Below are 19,254 nucleotides of genomic sequence, written 5' to 3' on the forward strand. Positions count from 1 at the left end.
AGAGTAATGGCTTTGACATTCCGGATTACATTAATCATTTTATTCACCCCGTAACCATCATTCCTACATTCTTATCCCAGGTATCATCTGGCTGTAATTTGGGGAGGGGGGTTGAAGTCACAATCCTCTTGCTTTACCTCCCCAGTGCTGGCGTTACAGTGTGTACCATTGTGCCTGGCAGCACCTGGCATTCTCCAGCAAGTCACATAATTTTTCACTCATCTCTCATGAGAATACAAGGTCTTTTGTTTTGAAGTATAATGTGTTTTGTTCTAGGAAGAGATGGCCCTTAACACAATAGTTGCTCTATTATAAGGAACTACACTTTCAGTTTTATCTGTAAAACATTTTTTAATTGTGCGTGTGTCTGTGTAAATTGTGGGAGTGTGTGCGCATGTAAGTGTAGGTGCCCATGGAGTCCAGAAGAGGGTATTCGAGTTCCTGGAACTAGAATTACAGGCCGTGTGAGCTGCCGTGTAGGTGCTGGAACCAGACTTGTATCCTCTGAAAGAACAGTATATATCCTTAACCCCTGAACCATCTCTCTAGCACCCATGAGTTAACACTGCTCCTCTTCAAAGAAGGCAGGGACACAATTTTATTGTAGCAATATGCTATGATTTTAAAATGACCCTTAAGCACTTACTTTAAAAGCAACCATTTTACCTAAATACTTTTTAAAAATGTTCTAGGGTTGGAGAGAAGATTATCAGTCAGTTTAGTGGCAGAAGGACCTGAGTTCAATCTCTGAAACTCACATTTAAAAACAAGCAAGAAAGAAGGGAGGGAGGGGAGGTGGGAGCCAGGGAGGAAGGGAGGGAGGGAAGGTGAGGGCAGGGAGGAAGGGAAGGAGGGAAGGTGCATCCCTGTAATTCCTGCCCTAGAGGACACAGGTGACACCCTGGGCATTCCTGGCCAGCCGGCCTGGTTAAATGATAAAATTCAGGCCAGTAAGAAACCTAGCCTAAAAAAAGAAAACAAACCAACCAAACCAAAAACCACAGTAGGAAGAGGAGGGGCGGGGCTACCTCTAAGGAAAGGCACCTGAGATTGTCCTTTGCCTCCACACCCATGCACGAATCCCTGACATATACATAAAGCCACACTACAAACTAGCATGAGCCCAGGTCCCCAAGGCCTGGTGGAGCCATGTGCAGGACTGGGTTTGCACACACTCAGTAAAAGCCCAAGGCTGGCTTTCCTCCTTCTACTTCCTTTGATCAAGCTTCCAAAGACTCTTTTCTTTTTCCTTTCTTCCTTTTTCTTTTTGCTTGCTTGTGTATGTGTATGGTGTCGATGTAAGTATGTGCATCTTGTGTATGCACGTGTGTGTGCATGCACGTGTGTGTGTGTGTGTGTGTGTGTGTGTGTGTGTGTGTGTGTGTGTGTGTGTGAGGTCTAGGGTTGAATCCTGGGGGCCTCCTAGATCACTCTTCACTTTCCTCACTGAGGCAGGATCTCTCATTTGAACACAGAGCTCACCAAGAAGGGCTGACCTAACTTGCGTGCATTGGGATCTTGGAAACCAACTCTGCCTTCTAAGCACTGGAACTGCAGGTAGGGCCACCAAGCCCGCCTGGCATTTGTGGGTGCTGGGGGTGGAGGCCTCTTGCTTGCACAGCAAGCAGTTTGTCACTCAGCCTTCTCCTGCCCTGATCTCGAACAGCTTCTTAAAGACCAGGACGAAAACTGTAGCTGAAGGGCGGGCACTGCTTAGGGATCTCTGTGACTTCAAATCTTAATCCTCCCCCTCCCTGAGACACTCTTTCAGCTCAGGAAGAGCTAATAGCTGTTTACATTTGTCAGACTTTAAAAAGGGCTCATTTGTTCCCTTAACAGAGCAAATGACATGACGAGAGACACCATTTTCCCACACAGTAACAACAACATATAAGCATGACCAGCAACACCAACGGCTCTCAGTCGGGAATTCTGTCCAGGTCTCCAAAGGGCACCAGTCTTTCATCAGAACATCAGGATTTCTGACAATCCTTTTTCCGAACTTTTGATTTGGGTGCTGAAAAGAGAGAGAGGGAGAGACAGAAACGGAGAATGAGGAACACCAAACTTTTTGCTCACCAAGTTGCTTCAAGGTGGGACACTGTGCAATTGGAGAGAACTGACCATTTGGGTTTTCTTGTTTGTAGAAGGTCTTTAGGAGCTCCACAGCCTCCTCAGCACGATATCCCGGGATGCACTGAGGAAGGGAGGAGGAGGAGGAGGTGAGCATTGGCAGTGACCGTGTGTGGGTTACACCCCAACAGCAATGTATACACAGCTATGACATGAACAGACGCCACACAGTATGCACTAATCAGGACAAGTATCAGCATGGGTAAAGATGTAGATTTCCAAAGGAACTGGTTCCCAGCCTTAGCCCAGTGTCTCTCTCAATCAGTCACCACTGTTGGTACTCAGTCTCTTTCTGGTATGTAACAGACTACAGAGGGATGCTGTGCTGGTTAAATGAGATGCCAAACAGGGGCTCGTGAAGCACGACAAGGTGTACCTGCCGTTATTTTCTAGGGATTCACCAAGCGTGGGATGCTATTCACCTGGTTCAGGTAAAACTATTCACGGTGGAAAAAAGCCTAGTCCGCAGCTACGAATGACAAGCTAGCAATTGTTTTTATACTTCTAAGAGATTTTTTTTAATATTATTAAACAAAACACTATTTGACAGAGACATGTTTCTCACAAGAGCTAAAAATATTCACTATCCGGTCCTTTCCAGGAAACATTTTTCAAGTTTGGTATGGAAGATTTAAGAAAACTGCTGAGTTTGTTTTCACTCTGGGGTTTGGGCAGAAGAGATGACAATGACAGAACAAATGAGAAATGAGAGCTGTAAGGAACAACGGATGAAGTGTGGGGTAAAAATGAACCTGAAAATGTACGGAAGCTAGGATGGGGGATGGGCAGTGTGAGTGGAAGCAGGCTGAAGGGTTTGGTAGGGCAGGGGAAGAAATTAAACACATATGGGATGGGGCCAAACGCTCGGAGGTTTGGCACTCGGCTGGGGAGACAGGAAAGGCTTTAACCCACCCTGCTGAGGTTTAAGGAACGATACAGTCATCCTCAAAACGATGCCCAGCCAAGCACCTGCAGACTGCAGGCTAGCCTCTCTGGGGCATTGCTAAGAATGAGCTTCCCTTTCCAAAGCACTGGCCTGCTCTTGCCTGAGAACATTCCAGACTTCACCTTCGGTCTCATTTCCTCCAGCTGTCTCTCAGGCACCGCAAGGCACTCACTGATAGAAACATCGTCTCCTTCGCGGCACAGCTCTGTAGTTACGTGATGACTGGACATACAAGCTTCATCTAGAATCCTCTCCTCCCTTGGTTTCTCAATCTGCCATCCTAACCGCTGTGGCTCAGTGTGTGCAGGGACTGGTGCCGTCCGGCACCTCGTCCCTCACTCGGCAAATGTGCGTCTGAACCCACCAGGCCGTCTTCCCCAGAGGCTGGGAGAGCAGAGCTGCTCCACTGATGCTGTTAATTACATGGGCAACCTCCACGAGCACAGAGGCTCATCCATCTGGCCCACGGTCTCAGCACAGAGGAATGCAAAATCCCTCCAGGAGATTCTAAAGTGGGGTCCAAGGAGAAACACGGAGAAACGTGGAGAAACACGGAGGTGGGAAAAAATAATAATAGAAACAATGGGTCTAGCTAGCACATGGGCATTGTAACATACGAACTAGAGCTACCCATGTGTAGCTTTTAACAGAAATAGTATTCTTACAAAAATAAATGTTTTAAAGAGACGAGATATTAAAATGAATACCCATCTTTAAAAAAAACAATAGTTTCACAGGACTCTGTAAATTTTATGCTGCTAATAACTCAGCATTATGACCTATGGAATCTGTAACCGTGACGTGAAATTCCATCTCCCCTTTGTTCTTTGTCCCATGAGCCCAGTCAAAGGAAAGGAAGAAAACACAGCATCCAGAAGCCTGGACTACCAAGGTGTTAGCACTTCCAAAGACCTCCTTAGAATACAATTTGGCATTAACCCTTGATCTAGGCTTTCAAGCCATGGGCATCTATTTTCCACTGTGCCAGCATGGCCATACAGATGAACTGTAAATGACCTTTCTGGGCTGAGAAAGATGGATTGCGTACAAGCTAGCAGGCAAGTGGAGCGCGGAGCACAAGCCCCAGTGTCTGCTCTCATATTGCACCCGTGGACACCGAGTCCCCCATTGTTGGACACTAAGTACAGGAGGCCAGCTGGCCAGGACTCTCCTAGTCTCCCATCCCATCTCACCACGGGACCCCTGTATTCTAGATACCGGCTTCTGCATCTGGCTGTCAGGTCCTCACGCTGCATGCCAAGCACTTTACTCACTGACTGAGCTGTCTCTTCGGCTCCTCACCTACATTTTAGAAAGTAATGTTTCACCTATGTCTGACCCCCAAGGACACGTCTTAGTTTTGTCCAGACGCTCTGAGAAATTATTTAGGTGTCACCACATGTACAGAGCCAGCAGCTTGTGCGGTTACATAAGCAGCGTTTGGGCGGCTCCTAGAAACGACTGGAAAAATGAAGTCACATGCAGACATCTTTAATAATCGACCTCATTTACTCCCCATCACTCTCTCACAGTTTCTCTCTGATGGGATAGTAAAGACGTCTGTTCTTAAATACAACAGTGGTTAGGAGAGCTGACACTCAGCTGGAAAACTCAAGGCAGAATGCTCTGCAGAACTTGCTCTGGGCTGGACTGGGGTTCTGCAAGTCCTCACCACAGCCTGTGAACACGTGAGGTCTTCAGGGGAAACTCCAGCATTTATTGAAGCTTTTGCTTTTTCAAGTATAATGCCTTGGGATCAATCCTCCATCTTGAAAAAAAGTGTAGACAATCAGGTATGCAACCAGACAGTGTAGATTCCTAATGCTTACAAGACTTCCACAGTGACAACCAGATAATAATAATGGTGTGTGACAAAGTGATGGCATTTGTGCCTAACTACTGTTGGCTGTGAATAGCATCCGGGTGGCTAATGCAGGCCAAGTTCCCTCACCACATTACAGAGCCAGCATTTGCTCCAACAGAGATAGTCTCTAAAGTGCCAGTGAACCCCATTAGGAGCTAACAGTTCAGGGAAGTTGCAGCCTCTCCTGCAGGATGGATTCTGGAAGCGAAGAGAAGGGACGCACATTTTCCTTCAATGAGATGCAAGAACTCGACCCAGGGCCAAGATATTGTCAGATTCTGTCATGGGCTTTTGGAATACTGACCACACACAATTGGCCTATCCATTAGGAGATGGTTAAAAAGAAGAAAGGGGTGAGGGTGAAAATAGGGAGGGAGTGAGGGAAGGAGAGAGGGAGGGAGGGAGGGAGAGCATAAGCAGAACCTGTTACCTGGAACGGTCTCCCGGTACTGGGTAGGTCAGCAGAGGCAATGTTTAGGACGGAACCACAACCACCAAACCGTTCATTCTGACAGCCATAGACGACCAGTGGGATTTATAGTACAGAATTAAAGTCGGTCACAGATGTGCAGAACCATGGCAAGGGCAGGCTGATGCTAACCACCTTAGAAAGCTCATCCAGACTTCAAAACAATGGAAGTTCGTGGATTCAAATAATAAAGTTCACTTGTACAAAAGAAGAGAAAGAGGTTTTGAGTATCTAGAAATCAAACTCTGGCAGTTGCGGGTCAGCAAGATGCCCCGGTTGGCAAAGCCTCGCCATGCAGGCATGACAACCTGGGTTTGATCCTGAGAGCCCACGTAACAGTGGAAAAAGAACCATGGCATGTGCTTGCCCACATAATAATAATAAATCACAAATTCAAAAGCGATGAAGACCTGGATATTGTAAACAGAACAGAGACTGTTCTTATTTAATATGCAGTTCAGTCGATTCTCTGCTCTTTCCAAAGTCACTTTTGGAGAATCATTGCAGAATTAGAAAGTTAATTCATTATTTCACCTTTTAAAAATATGTAGTTTACTTCCTGAAATCCACTGTAGAAGAAGAAAACGGATTTCTGAAAGTTGTCCTCTGATTGCCACACAAACGCCATGGCATACTCATTGCCCCTCACGATAAGTAAATAAATTTATTTAAAATGTAAAAGGGTGGATGGTAGCCTGGGGAGGTGGCATGTGCCTATAATCCCAGCCTTTCAATGGTAGAGAGTTAGGATCTTAAAGCCAACCACTACTGTAAGTGTCATGCCAGCCTGGGCTATGTGAGAGCCAGCCTGGGCTATGTGAGAGCCAGTCTCAAAGCAAAAATAAGAAACCAAACCAAGATAATCATGCAAAGAAAAGTCAGAAAACCAGTCACATTGTTCCCTGTTCTCTCTGCAAGGCAGGAGAGGAAAACGGCCTAATAAATCCTCTAATAACAGTGTCAACAACTCCTGTTCCATGGAGACAGAATGCTTTATTGTACACAAAAGGCTCTCTACATTGTTTTAAGTGATAAAACCACACATAATTTTAAAAGCAAGACACAAGAACAAAGACGTGCTTGCCTAGCATTCACAAGTGCTATAAAATAAGCAAACAAAGAAATAAATAAACTCTAGCGACTGACTACACTCAGCATATATGTTGCTCACTCTATGCAAGACACAGTCCAACCACAGAACACTAACTTACTAATTTGCATGCATGTACAATGATGACATCAGATGACATATTCACTTCTTAGTTACCCTAAACTTAATTTTTTTGTCCTTTGTCATGACAAAAACAGATTGAGAGAAAATATTTAAATCTGTCATCCAAAGGCAAAGCACATTCGTCAGGATGTGTTCTGGGCTCTAACTTAATTTTGACTCATACTTACACAGGAGTTTAAGTTAGTTCCAACCTTTGCTTGCTGTAGCTTATGGATTCAATAATTCTGTGGCTTTTGACACAGAGAAAGAACATGTAACTTTACTGTGTAAAAAGCATCTTTACTGTCTCTGGCTACATTATACAATGTGTCTCATGACTGTTTCCACACTTTAAGCAACTGGAAGCTGGGGAGGGGTGTAGCTCCATGATAGAGCACACACTTGGCACATGCAAGAGCCTGGCTTCGGCCCTCAACATCGGAAAGAAAAACTAACAGTAAAGAGAGAGCAAATGTGCTATGCATCCGGCCATCTTCTTGCTCTCGGGCAAGGAAAAGACAGGAAAGCCTGAGCCAAAGGATACTCATGAGGCGGACGGCAGCTGCGCACATGATGCATGGCTCCACGGTGACGTACAGCACGGTGTGCTCAAACACTTCAGCAGGACTCCGGCTGTGTCGACGGCACCAGTCTAGGACCTGATCAATGGCCACCATTTCAGCATGCCGAGTAGCCTTAAAAGAGAGAGAGTGCATTGATGCTGTTCATTTCATACAGCTGATGTCTTTAAAATATGCAAAACATAAGTTCAAAAAGCATTCCTACCATTTCTTTCTTTCTTTTTTTTTCTAGACAGGGTTTCTCTGTACTGCTTTGGAGGCTGTCTTCGAGGCTGTCCTGGAACTAGCTCTTGTAGACCAGGCTGGCCTCGAACTCACAGAGCTCCACCTGCCTCTGCCTCCCGAGTGCTGGGATTAAAGGCATATGCCACTAACGCCCGGATCATTTCTACTGTTTCTGGCTGCCTTGGAACATTAGGTTTCAGGATGCCCTCAGTAGCTCCCCAGCTCAAATTCATTACCAACAGGGATGCCTAATCCACGATAGTACACAAACCTTGCCACGGTTTTAGTAAAATTCCCATGTACCTTGGGGGGAAAGCTTTCATTAAAATGTTACAGAGATAATAAATCTCAAATAAAAAAACTAAAAAGCAAACATGTATGTGACTTCTGGATACTTTAAGGGAAGGCTGAAATTTTCATAAGCTTGTGTTCTAGTTTCAGATAGATTTTTCAACTGACCCTACTGGAAGGCAGGGCTTCACTGAGGTCCCTAGAACATCATCATGCACACTGATGAGAGATTTCACAACACAACTGACTCTAAAGACATAGACCTGAGACTTCAGCTAGTCTGTGGGAGACAGTAGCAGTACAGGAGAAATCACCCAGCATCCGTGTGGAATCAATCCCACTCACATTTGAACCCTGACTATGATGCACTATTGGTCTCAGGCAAGCTTTGCATCCTCAGTGTCTAGAGTTTATTGTTATCTCCTCTACAGCTCCTGAGCAATCTGAGTCTCTCCCAGCACTGTGTGGCAGGATGCTGTTTAGGTACTCTTCATCTTCTTTCTCCTTATTAACAGTTTTACTGCAGGGGTGAAGGGATAGCTAGAAGATTAAGAACACTTGCTGCTCTTGTAGAACACCAGAATTCAGTTTCTAATGCCCACACTGGGTGGCTCACAGTAGTTTGTAACTCCAGTGAGCTCCAACACTCCTTTCTTGCCTCTGAAGGCCCCTGCACAAATATGGCACACATGTGCACGCGTGCACACAAAACACACACACACACACACCACTGTCATGTACCAGTTTCCTCTGAGATAAAGCCTTCTACTTTTGACATGAGTTCTTTAAGATCCAGAATGTTCTAGAGCAGTGGATCTCAGCCTCCCTAATATTGTGACCCTTTAATACAGTTTTTCACGTTGTGGTAACCCTAACCATAGATTTTTTTTTTCTTGCTACTTCTTAATTGTAATTTTGCTACTGTTATAAATCATAATGTAAATGTGTTTTCCAATGGTCTTAGGCGACCACTGTGAATGGGTTGTTTGACCACCCCAGTCCGCCAAAGGGGCTGTGAACCACAGGTTTGGAACTATTGTTCTAGGGGAGGTGAAACATTCCATCCTGCAGGAAGCAAACATATCAAGGTCCCTGAGACTGACTGGATACCCCTCCTTCCTCAAGTGCATATAAGCAATCAGTAAGGGCTGATAAGGGACACTCTTACAGCCCGGCAGTGGTGGTGCCCTTTAACCCTAGCACACCGGAGGCAGAGGCAGGCAGATCTCTGAGTTTGAGGCCAGCCTGGTCTACAAAACAACAACAACAACAACAACAACAACAACAAAACCTAAACAACAAAAAGAGACTCCACTCCTGCCGGGCGTTGGTGGCGCACGCCTTTAATCCCAGCACTCGGGAGGCAGAGGCAGGCGGATCTTTGTGAGTTCGAGACCAGCCTGGTCTATAAGAGCTAGTTCCAGGACAGCCTCCAAAGCCACAGAGAAACCCTGTCTCGAAAAACCAAAAAAAAAAAAAAAAAAAAAAAAAGAAAGACTCCACACTCCACTCCTAGACCAGCCGACATACTGCTCAGAACACCTGAGGTGCTTGAAAGAAATGTTCTCCAACTTGCTGAGCTGCTCACAACCTGTGCAGGTTTCCAGCTTGCGTGAGTCATCACACAGGCTGGGGCAGGTGTCATTTCTGCTCTTGTAAGTAACCCAAATAAAATCAATTGGTTCACCAAGCTTTGGTGATTCCCCTTCTTTGGGTCTGTTGTTGGTTCCTCATCTGAAGTGAGCAGGCATTCGTTCACATCTCTCCAGAGTAGTGTCACACAACACACACATAAAAGAAAACAAACCTCTAAAATAACTTAAGGCAAACGCCTAAACACATGTCAAGAAGATGTAGACAGGTTACACCTATAATAACTAATGATACTGAAACAATAGTCAAAAGTCTCCCACAAAGAAAAGCCCAGGAATGGATGGATTCATGGCCAAATTCTACCAAGCTTTTAAGAAAGACCTAACACCAGTATTCCTCAGATAGTTCCACAAAATGAAAAGGGAAAGAACGTTACTATCTCCTGCTGTTGTGCCCATTTTGATGCAAAAGCAAACAGTCTCAGGATTGGTGCACTTCAAGGCTTCGATGACTTGCCCTATGCTGACTGGTCAACTGGTTGTTATGGCCCATAGGCCCTCCCAGGGCAGTTGCTATACTCTGCACATCACTGTTGTGCACTTGTCCGTAAAGCACCCCTAGAGTCGTAAAGCACAGCCCTGCCACTCCTGATTGGTTCCTTGCCATGAGGAGAGTATCTGACCTCCTAGTGACCAGGACAGGAGTGGCAAGGTCAGGCAAGCACATGTTAGCCTGATAAGGCTGCTAATATGGAGGGGTGGGGGTTGGTCCCTTCATTACAATGTAAGTCTTAACCTGATAACAAAACCAGATGAGAGTACAGCAAAGAAAGGAAATGTAGATCATGTTTCTTGATGAACATAGATGCAAAATTTCTCAATATTCTCACAAACTAATGTGAGAATGTAGTAGTTCACCCAACACAATCATGCTGATTTCATTCCAGAGGTAAGCAGATGGTTCAACATATACAAATCAATAAGTGCAATGTACTATATAATAGTCTTAAAGACATAAATAACAGGGTCATCTCAATAGATGCAGAAAAGGAAATAGACAAAATTCAACATACATACATGATAAGAAGTCCTGAAAAAAGTAAGAATAGAGGTACTATATCTTTATATGATAACTGCCATAAATGACAAGCCTACAGCCAATAAGCTAAGTGAGGAAAAAACTTAAAACATTTTCTTGAAATCACACAATGAGACAAGAGGGATCAGTTTTTCTCCTCTTATTCAAAATAGTGTTCAAAGTCTTAACTAGAGCACTAGGACCAGAGAAGGAAATGAAAGGCATATACATCAGAGGGGAAGAAGTGAAATTATCTCGTTTTTTGGATGACATGATCCTGTACTTAAGGAACCTTGTGGATTCCACCAGAAAATCTTTACACCTGACACTTTCAACAAAGTGGCAGAACAAAAACTTAGACAAAAAACAGTAGATATATACCAATAACTAACTAAGAAAGAAATCAGGAAAAATATATCTCACTTTGATAATAGCTGTTAAAAATATCTAGAAGTAAATTGTGTTAATGATGTCAAAGACCTCTATACTACTAGTGAAAAACTTAAGACATTCAAGAAAGAAATTTAAGGAAATAGAAAACAGAAAGCCTGCCCATGAGCATGGATTAGCAGAATATTGTGAAAATAGCTGTATTACTGAGACAGTCTACAGAGTCAGTGCAATCCCCATCAAAAATTTAATGGCATTCTTTGCAAAACTATAACCTTTGCAAAACTAACCTTAATATGGAATCACAAAAGACTCCATATTAAGCTAAAGCAATCCTAAGCAAAAAGAACAATTATGGAGAGATATATTACAATACCTGACCTCAAAATACTCTACAGATCCATCATGACAAAACAGTAGGTACTGGCACAAAAACAGGTATAAAGATCAGTGAAATAGAATAGAAGACCCCAAACAAATCCACATAAATATAAGCACCTGATATTTGGCAAGTATAAAAACATGCATTGGAAAAAAGATAGCCTCTTCAACAAATGGTGCTGAGAAGAATGGATTTCCATGACTACAATATTAAACAACCTTTTTCTTTCATCCCATACAAAAATCAATGTCAAATGGATTAAAGATGTTAATATAAAATCTGAAATGTTTTAGCCCCAAGACAAAAATTGGGAACTACTTCAAGAGATAGGTATAAGCAAAAATTTTCTGAAAAAAATTCCAACAGCCCAGGTAATTAACATCTTGAGGGACTGCTTGCTGTATAACAAGGAAAACTAAATGCAGACTGAAGAGAGGGGCTTCAGAATTGGAGAGAATCTTTGCCACCAACTACACCTTGCTGTGAAGAGACACCATGACCACGGCAACTCATAGAAGAAAGCATTTAACTGGGGGCTGGCTTAGAGGTACAGAGGGTTAACCCATGATCATCATGGCAAGCAGACATGGTGCTGGAGAAGAAGCAGCTGAAAGCTACACCCTGATCCACAGGCAGAGAGAGAGAGAGAGAGAGAGAGAGAGAGAGAGAGAGAGAGAGAGAGAGAGAGAGAGAGAGAGAGAGAGAGCGCCCTGGGCTTTTGAGGCCTCAATGCCCACCCCTACTGACACACCTCCTCCAACAAGGCAACACCTCTTAGTCCATGCTAAGCAATTCCCCAACTGGGAACCACACACTCAAATATGTGACCCTATTGGATCATTCTTATAAGTACATGTGTGTGAAGGCATGTGCACCCATTTGCATGAATATAGAGGTTAGGGGAGGATGTCAGGTTCCCCACCCATCACTCTCTCTCTTATTCCTTTAAGACAGAGTCTTTCACTGAAACCAGGCATGGTTGCAGCAATCCTAGATACTGTCCGATCTAAATCTCCCACAGCTTGGGGGCTACAGTCACCTGAATGTCTATACCTAGTTTTTTATGTGGGTGCTGGGGACTAAAATTCAGAGACCTTTTGCTTGCAGAGCAAGCAATCTTACCATGTTTTCCCAACCCCCAAAGTATTTTTCTTATGCACAGTAACCCAGATTCAGAACACTGCATGTTTTCTCTCAAAGATGGACAAAGATTTAAAATTTCATATATGTATACATGTAAGGGTACAGATCATAAAACCATGAAAGGGGATTAAGAGTTATCAAGGAAGAGTGAGTTGGGGAAGTGGGAAAAGAATGAAAAGAAAGAGGGCTGCCTGGCAGTGGTGGAGCACTCCTTTAATCCCAGTGCTTAGAAGGCAGAGAGGTAGGCAGATCTCTGAGCTCAAGGTCAGCCTGGCCTACAAAGCAAGCTCCAGCACAGCCAGGGCTACACTGAGAAACCCTGTCTTGAAATACACAAACAAACCAAAACAAATAAACAGAGGACAGCACACTACATGTGACAAGAAAGCAGAAGGGCACTAGCTAGCTGTGGGGGAGAGGGATTGGGACAAGGCCACCAAAGACCCACCAAAGAGCATGTGCAAATATCTCACAAAGAAATGTAATTACTTTGCACACAAATGGAAACTGAGTGCTAACTCTATACAAGCTAGCCAAATCTTTTGGCTTTGTTTTTGTTTTCTGAGACAGGGTTTCTCTATGTAGCTTTGAAGCCTGTCCTGAAAATCACTCTGTAGACCAGGCTGGCCTTGAACTCACAGAGATCCACCTGCCTCTGCCTCCCGGGTGCTGGGATTAAAGGTGTGTGCCACCACCGCCCTGCTATACAAGCTAACTGAATTCTATATGTGATTTCAAAAAAAAAAAATCTGTCCTCAACAAGCACAACCTGGGCGAGGCTAACAGAAAGGTTCTTGTTTTCCTGTGACCTGGAACACAGTGAGAAAAGAGTTGGCATTGGCCTACGATGCTGTGACAGTCAGTGGCAGACAGGAGCGAGCCTGCATGATTACAGAATCAGAAACGGGGGACAGAGGGACTCTATAGAAGAGGGCATGGCTCTGGCTGCAAACCAAGAGAACTTAACACCAAAGATTCCCCCAACTAGAGTCTGTAAAGCTCAGATTCAGGATTCCTGAGAGATGGCATCCTCAAGGCTTTCGATAAATACCAGTTGAACTGAAATCACCTTGGCCAAATGGCTCTTCTAACACTAAAGAAACACAAGCTAAGCTGGCTAATCATACAATGAGAACACACAGGGAAAGGACATGAGGAGTAATATAACAGTGTTGATATCACAGCCCCAAGCAGGACTCTGGGCTCCTCACATTGCAGTCTAGAGCCTTTCTATGCTGTGTTCAAAGGGTGAGTCTATGTGAGACATGATAGCAATAACCCTGGTGGTTAACTCCTGGTTAACTTTGTCTAAGAAATCAAAGCTAGTGGGGATTAGGTCATTGGTTCTCATGTAAAGCACACTGTATCACACAAATTAGGTGCTACGGCAATTATTTAAAACAGAACTGCTAAGTAAGCATCAACATAGCCTCTGACTGCAGCATGTATTATCTGCCTTGAATGTTTTTATACCGACATAACTGCTTATAGATTTGGGTTCCTACCTCACAGGAGTTTTGCTAAACCTCAGGGTTGTGATGGATGAACTTTAAAGGCCTCAGAGCCCCAGTGCTGAGAGTTGACTCTTCTAGGCTCCAAAAGCACACTAGATCAAAGTCCACATGAATGATATTATAGTTATGTTATCCTTCAGTCCATCTGGTACTTTATAACCATAAAATGTAGCACAGCACTATCACCTACTTCAACTTCCCAAATATGTCCACAGTGACACACCGTTGTGCCACCATGCTTAAGAAGCACTGATTTAAACCGTGACCTTTCCAATCTGACCATAACACATCCACCAGTTATTAAAGCTGAATCGCATGGGCTTGAAGACAGCTCGTCTTGAAGACCTTATCCCATTGACTATGTCATCTCCAATAAAATCCTTTTATGCTTCCCTCAATTCGTACATTGAGGGCTCCCCCTCCCTCCCAGAAAGAAAAAAAAAAGTAAAGAAACTAAAAGGAATGCATTGCAAGCTAAATGGATCTCCTTTGCAAAGGTTGATTTCCAGGTTGGATTTGTTACAAGCAGCCCTGGATTCCTTTCTTCTGCACTGACATTCTGACGAAGCAAAATTCCTTCACGGATTTCACTCAAGTGTTAAAGGGAAACAAAATGAAATAAAAAACAAAGAAATGAAAAACATTTCTTAGCTTTTGGCTAATATCACAAATGTAGAAACAGAAAATCTACTAGAATTTTATAGCTCTGTTGAACTCTTCTGAGTATTTGAGTATATATATATATATATACATATATATATACACACACACACATATATATATGTATATATCACTGTTACAATAGGAAAAAATGCACATTTACAAAAGAGGGAAAAAAGATCTAAGGCTGGGAGATGGTTCCATAGGTAAAGTGCTTGCTGGGAAAAGAGAGGACCTGAATTCAGACCCTCAGCACCCATGTAAATACCCAGACACGGACACATGCATTCGTAGACAACCCAGTGTAGAAGAAAGGAAATGAGCGAGAGGGATTCCTAGGGTTCTCTGGCCAGTTACCCTAGCTGAACGGATGCGCTCCAGGTGCAGTAAGAGATCCTGTCTCAAAAGCAAGGTGGAAAGTGACAGAGGAAGGCTCTTGACCTCAACCTGCAGCCTGCACAGGCACGCAAGCATGCATGCACGCACACACGCATGCACGCACCCCCCCACACCCCTCACACAAACCGCATGTTCACAAAAGTGTGGGGGGAGGCACTGACCCACAGGTCACATTAGGTCTTGCCTTGCCAGCTGGTCCCCACCACGGTCCCCACCATGGTATGTTTCTGCATTTATACTGCTCAACTCACATTTTTTGTCTGATTGACTTCATTTCTTCCTTTCCCCACAACCTCATCGTTATAGACCATCAGACAGCCAACAGGAACTTCAGTGTTTTCAAGTGCGTCCTTGGCCTGAAACACAAAGTGGAGAACCTCAGAGGTGATGCGCAGGGTTCGCAAGGCTACGCAAAGGAAGGGGTGAAATGAGGGCAGATGTGTGGATAACGACCAAGACAAACACGCCCGCACTTCCCCCTTCTCGAATCTGCTGCCATTGTGCTATGTAGTGCTGGGTTCTCTTCTAGGTGTCTACGTTAAGAAAGACTCGGGAACATCTCCCATCACAGGCACTGAGCCTCATTCTCTCTCACTGGGAGCACATATAATCAATGGCTAACGGCCGGTGTTCTTCAAATGCCAGACACCCATTCTCAGAGATGATATGCATATTTACAAAGAGGTGGGACAATAGATAACATAAGTAAATATTTTGTTAAACAATACTTTCCCTTGATTACTTTTTTTTTCTTCTCTGAGAAGACAGAAACAATCCCATGGAGTGCCAATACCATAAAAATAATCAGACTGGATGTCACTCTGTCCCACACTTCTAAGAGTCACATGTAAGTTTAGGGATACTTCATGTAAAAATGGCACAAACTTGGAAAAGATTTGGATGTTTCTTTTAAAAACAAATATGTATAACATCTATGATCCCCATTGCACAGAAACACATACACACACACACACACACACACACACACACATGACATACACCATCAGCTGATGAAACTTTAGTAAGTTTTTTGAACCATAGCAATGAGATTTCCCTGGCTGTGATAGTGTACTACAGTTAGGCAAGCTGTTACCCTGAAGAAAACTTCATGAGCAAATCCTTTCTATATCCATTTTAACTTTTTGCAGTTTCCTGTGGTTTATAATTATTTCAAAAGAAAAGTTAGTAACTATCACTAAGGATCTAGAAAGTCTATTGAGGGAGAACACAAGGCAGGAGTGTTGGCTGATATAGAAGACCGCAGAAAAATACAGGCTAAAGAGGAAAGGGGTATCAGCTGGGTCAAGTCAGTGAGAAAAGTAATTTAGGTGGAAAAGAAAAGCATTGTCTTGAAAATGATTTCCTGTGGGTCAGATTTTCAGCTTTCAACCAGACCTCTCCCAGTAGACCTGTTAAGAGGTCATGCTATGTCAACTTCTCAAGTATTCTTACTCTGAGAGGAAGGAAATATATGTAGGTGAGTTGTTCTTTTGGTTTTATTTATTTATTATTTATTTATTTATTTATTTTTCAGTTTAAATTTAGATAAGAAACAAGGTTGCTTCACAAGTCAGTTCCAGGTCCCTCTCCCTTTCCCTCCCCTCCTCCCGTGCCCTCCCCCCAACCCCCCCCCACTATCCCCTCATTTCCCCAGGGAGGGTGAGGCCCTCCATGGGGGTGTCCATGTTCTTTAGTTTTTAAGTGCAGCTTGGTCTGGGACTATTTAAGCACTTTTTAACGATGTGATGGGGACACTGATCTCCATGGTGAAGATGAAGTAGGAAACTGAGGCACAGAGAAGTCACATAACTCAGCCGTTTGAGACCTCTGTAATGAAAGTCTAGTAAATCTGACTTTCTTCATTACTCACTCCACAAATGACTGGGGCAACGATTAGCGTTGGGTGCTGGGTCCTCTGCATCATTCTCCCTCTAACCTCTCTTTAGTAACCAGCGACTTCGCTGATCAGATTCTTTATCAGTTTGGGGTTTAGAGTGGGTCAAGGGACGAAAGGAGAGAGGGGAGTTAGAGGGAGAAACATGAGGAGTTTGAGACTAAAAACTAGGAGGATAAATGGAAGCTGGCAAGAAGGCTGTCAGTAAACCTATTTCCTGAAGAACTGGAGGTGTGAGGACATGAGCAGCAAACACACAGAACAGAATCAAAGACTGGACCAGTAATATTTGCCTTTCACACGCACACACACACACACACACACACACACGCACGCACGCACGCACGCACGCACGCACTAACGCACACACACACACAAATAAATATTTTTTAAACTCCTCAACTAAGTAGAAGTACCTAGGCAGAAGGAAAGAGATAGGGGGTGCCAAGAGCCCTGTCCACTGTGCACCTGACATGGTATACTAGCAGCCTTTCTCTGCTCCCAGGTCAACAGAGGACTGGGTGTCTTGGTTCCCAATTCCTCTGGGTCCTCTCTTTTTCCTTCCAGTAAATTTATCAGACTAGAAATGATAGGACCACCTTAAAGAGACAACATTACTGATAAGGAATGGCCTTGTAGGCCATGCTGAGAGTGAGTGGCTGAGCAACTGTAATGGCAGTCCAGAGAAAGGGAGGTGAGAAGAATACAGAGTCTGTGTGAGTCGATTTAGAGGCACTGTTTGCTGATATGTAAAAATGTATATACATTTCCTCTACTGACAAGTTCAAAACCTGTACAAAAGTGCCGGGCATTGGTGGTGCACACCTTTAATCCCAGCACTAGGGAGGCAGAGGCAGGCAGAACTCTTGAGTTTGGAGAGTTCCAGGACAGCCTCCAAAGCTACACAGAGAAACCCTGTCTTGAAAAAAAAACAAACAAACAATAATAATAACAACAACAACAAAAACCTGTATAAAAGCTAGAAATCCATGTTACCCCATCCTATCTCAGACTTCCCAATGCACCTCCCATCACAAGGGCAAAAGAGTACAAGTATAACAGGTCTCATCGTGTATATGGCTTTGAACTTAAGAAGCCAGCCTTCTTTGGAAGAGGCCAAAGCTCTGCCCCTGAGATGGTAACTTGATCTTCCATAAGCTAAAAAATTCTCAACTTCAAAACTGAAGAACAAGGCTCTCTTCATCTCACCCCAGGTTCTGAGAAAGACCACAAAGCAAGAAAGGGGTTAATAATGATAAAAAGGAGAACTATTCCACTTATGGAAAAATGTGTTTCTGTTTTCACAAGGGCAGAAATATATGAAGAATGCTCACAAAATGTTAACCTTGTTATCTCTAAGGTCAGGACTTTTAGGTAATTTTATGTAAATTGCTAAATCTTCTAGACTTTAATTTCTTATCAATTTGAATTTTGTAACCATCAGAATAAAAAGTTGAAATATTTTAACTTCGTAAAAGAATAAACAAAAAGAATATTCCTACATCAACGCCTGAGTTCAGTTTTAAGGTCTTTATAAGGATGTAAACAAATTGGTGTGTAGACAGCTACACCACCTAGATCCCTGTCAAGTACATTCCATATTGTTCACAGAATGAAAACCTAGCATCAGAAAGACTTTTTTCCCTGGCACACATCAATATGGGTAAAGCTTGGAACACCATGTAAATATGACCAGAGACCTGCATACTCAGCAGCCCCTAAAGGGATCCAAGAAAGGGAATACAAGGTCAGAGAAAAGTGTTGTAGAAAGAGTAAGTGAATGATAGATGAGGATTGTAGTCACATGTTTTCAGTTTCCCTACCAGAAACTTCTTCAGCCTTTTCCATTATATATGTCCAAGGGTGTCGAGAGCAAGGCACAAAATAAGGTAGCAGTGTGGGTGTGAAATTATGTGTCTATCCATGGAAAGGAAGACAGGCAGGGAGGTTGACTAGCAGCTAGGGCTACATGTAATACATACAGTACAGCAGTCTCTGTATTTTCCCCCAACTCCAATTACTAGAAGGCAAAGTTAAAGAAAATTTCCCGAGAATAAAACAAGCTGTTGATTTAGATATTCTGGGAGCCGATAGATAGTGGTGATGAGAAAGCGCGCCAGTCCCGTTTGCTCAACTACCCGGGGTCAAAGTTTGCACTCTCATCATCCACCTGCCGGCTTGCTCACCATTCGCATCGCCTCCTCCATCCACTTTTCGGTCTCCTGTGCCGACACCACGCAGGAGCCGTCTGGAGCGGTGCTGGAGTCCACCTTCTCCTCCATTCCGCCGCCACTCAGGGACCCAGGCCGAGGAGACCGGGGAGAGAGTGTGTACAGCAGCGGAACGCGGCGGGCGCGGGCCCTTGCTTCCGGGAAGACAGAAAAAGGCGAGGCACCCGGGAGTTATTTGTGGACGGACCCAGGCGTCCCGGACCAGTAAGCAGCGACCGGCGGACCGAAAGCGCTGCTGCTCCGCTGTAG

At 43.9% G+C, this 19,254-nt stretch overlaps 1 protein-coding gene across 2 annotated transcripts; it reads right to left on the reverse strand.

The window, feature by feature from the left end:
* Nucleotides 1-25: 25 nt before the first annotated feature.
* Adat2 (adenosine deaminase tRNA specific 2) lies at nt 26-19,092 on the reverse strand. 2 transcript variants are annotated; one of them, XM_040728434.1, is made up of 6 exons: nt 18,961-19,092; nt 15,132-15,236; nt 7,170-7,320; nt 5,374-5,405; nt 2,125-2,197; nt 26-2,017 (listed from the first exon to the last, which is right to left on the reverse strand). In XM_040728434.1, the coding sequence occupies exons 1-6, from the start codon at nt 19,054-19,056 to the stop codon at nt 1,974-1,976; spliced, it is 501 nt and encodes a 166-aa protein (XP_040584368.1). In that variant the 5' UTR covers nt 19,057-19,092; the 3' UTR covers nt 26-1,973. The 2 variants fall into 2 exon arrangements, with proteins under 2 accessions (XP_040584368.1, XP_005065916.1); XM_005065859.4 differs by having other exon boundaries at nt 5,374-5,480.
* Between the last annotated feature and the right edge of the window lie 162 nt (nt 19,093-19,254).

The sequence above is a fragment of the Mesocricetus auratus genome, unplaced genomic scaffold (genome assembly GCF_017639785.1).
Source record: "Mesocricetus auratus isolate SY011 unplaced genomic scaffold, BCM_Maur_2.0 Super-Scaffold_100018, whole genome shotgun sequence".
Taxonomy (NCBI): Eukaryota; Metazoa; Chordata; class Mammalia; order Rodentia; family Cricetidae; genus Mesocricetus; species Mesocricetus auratus.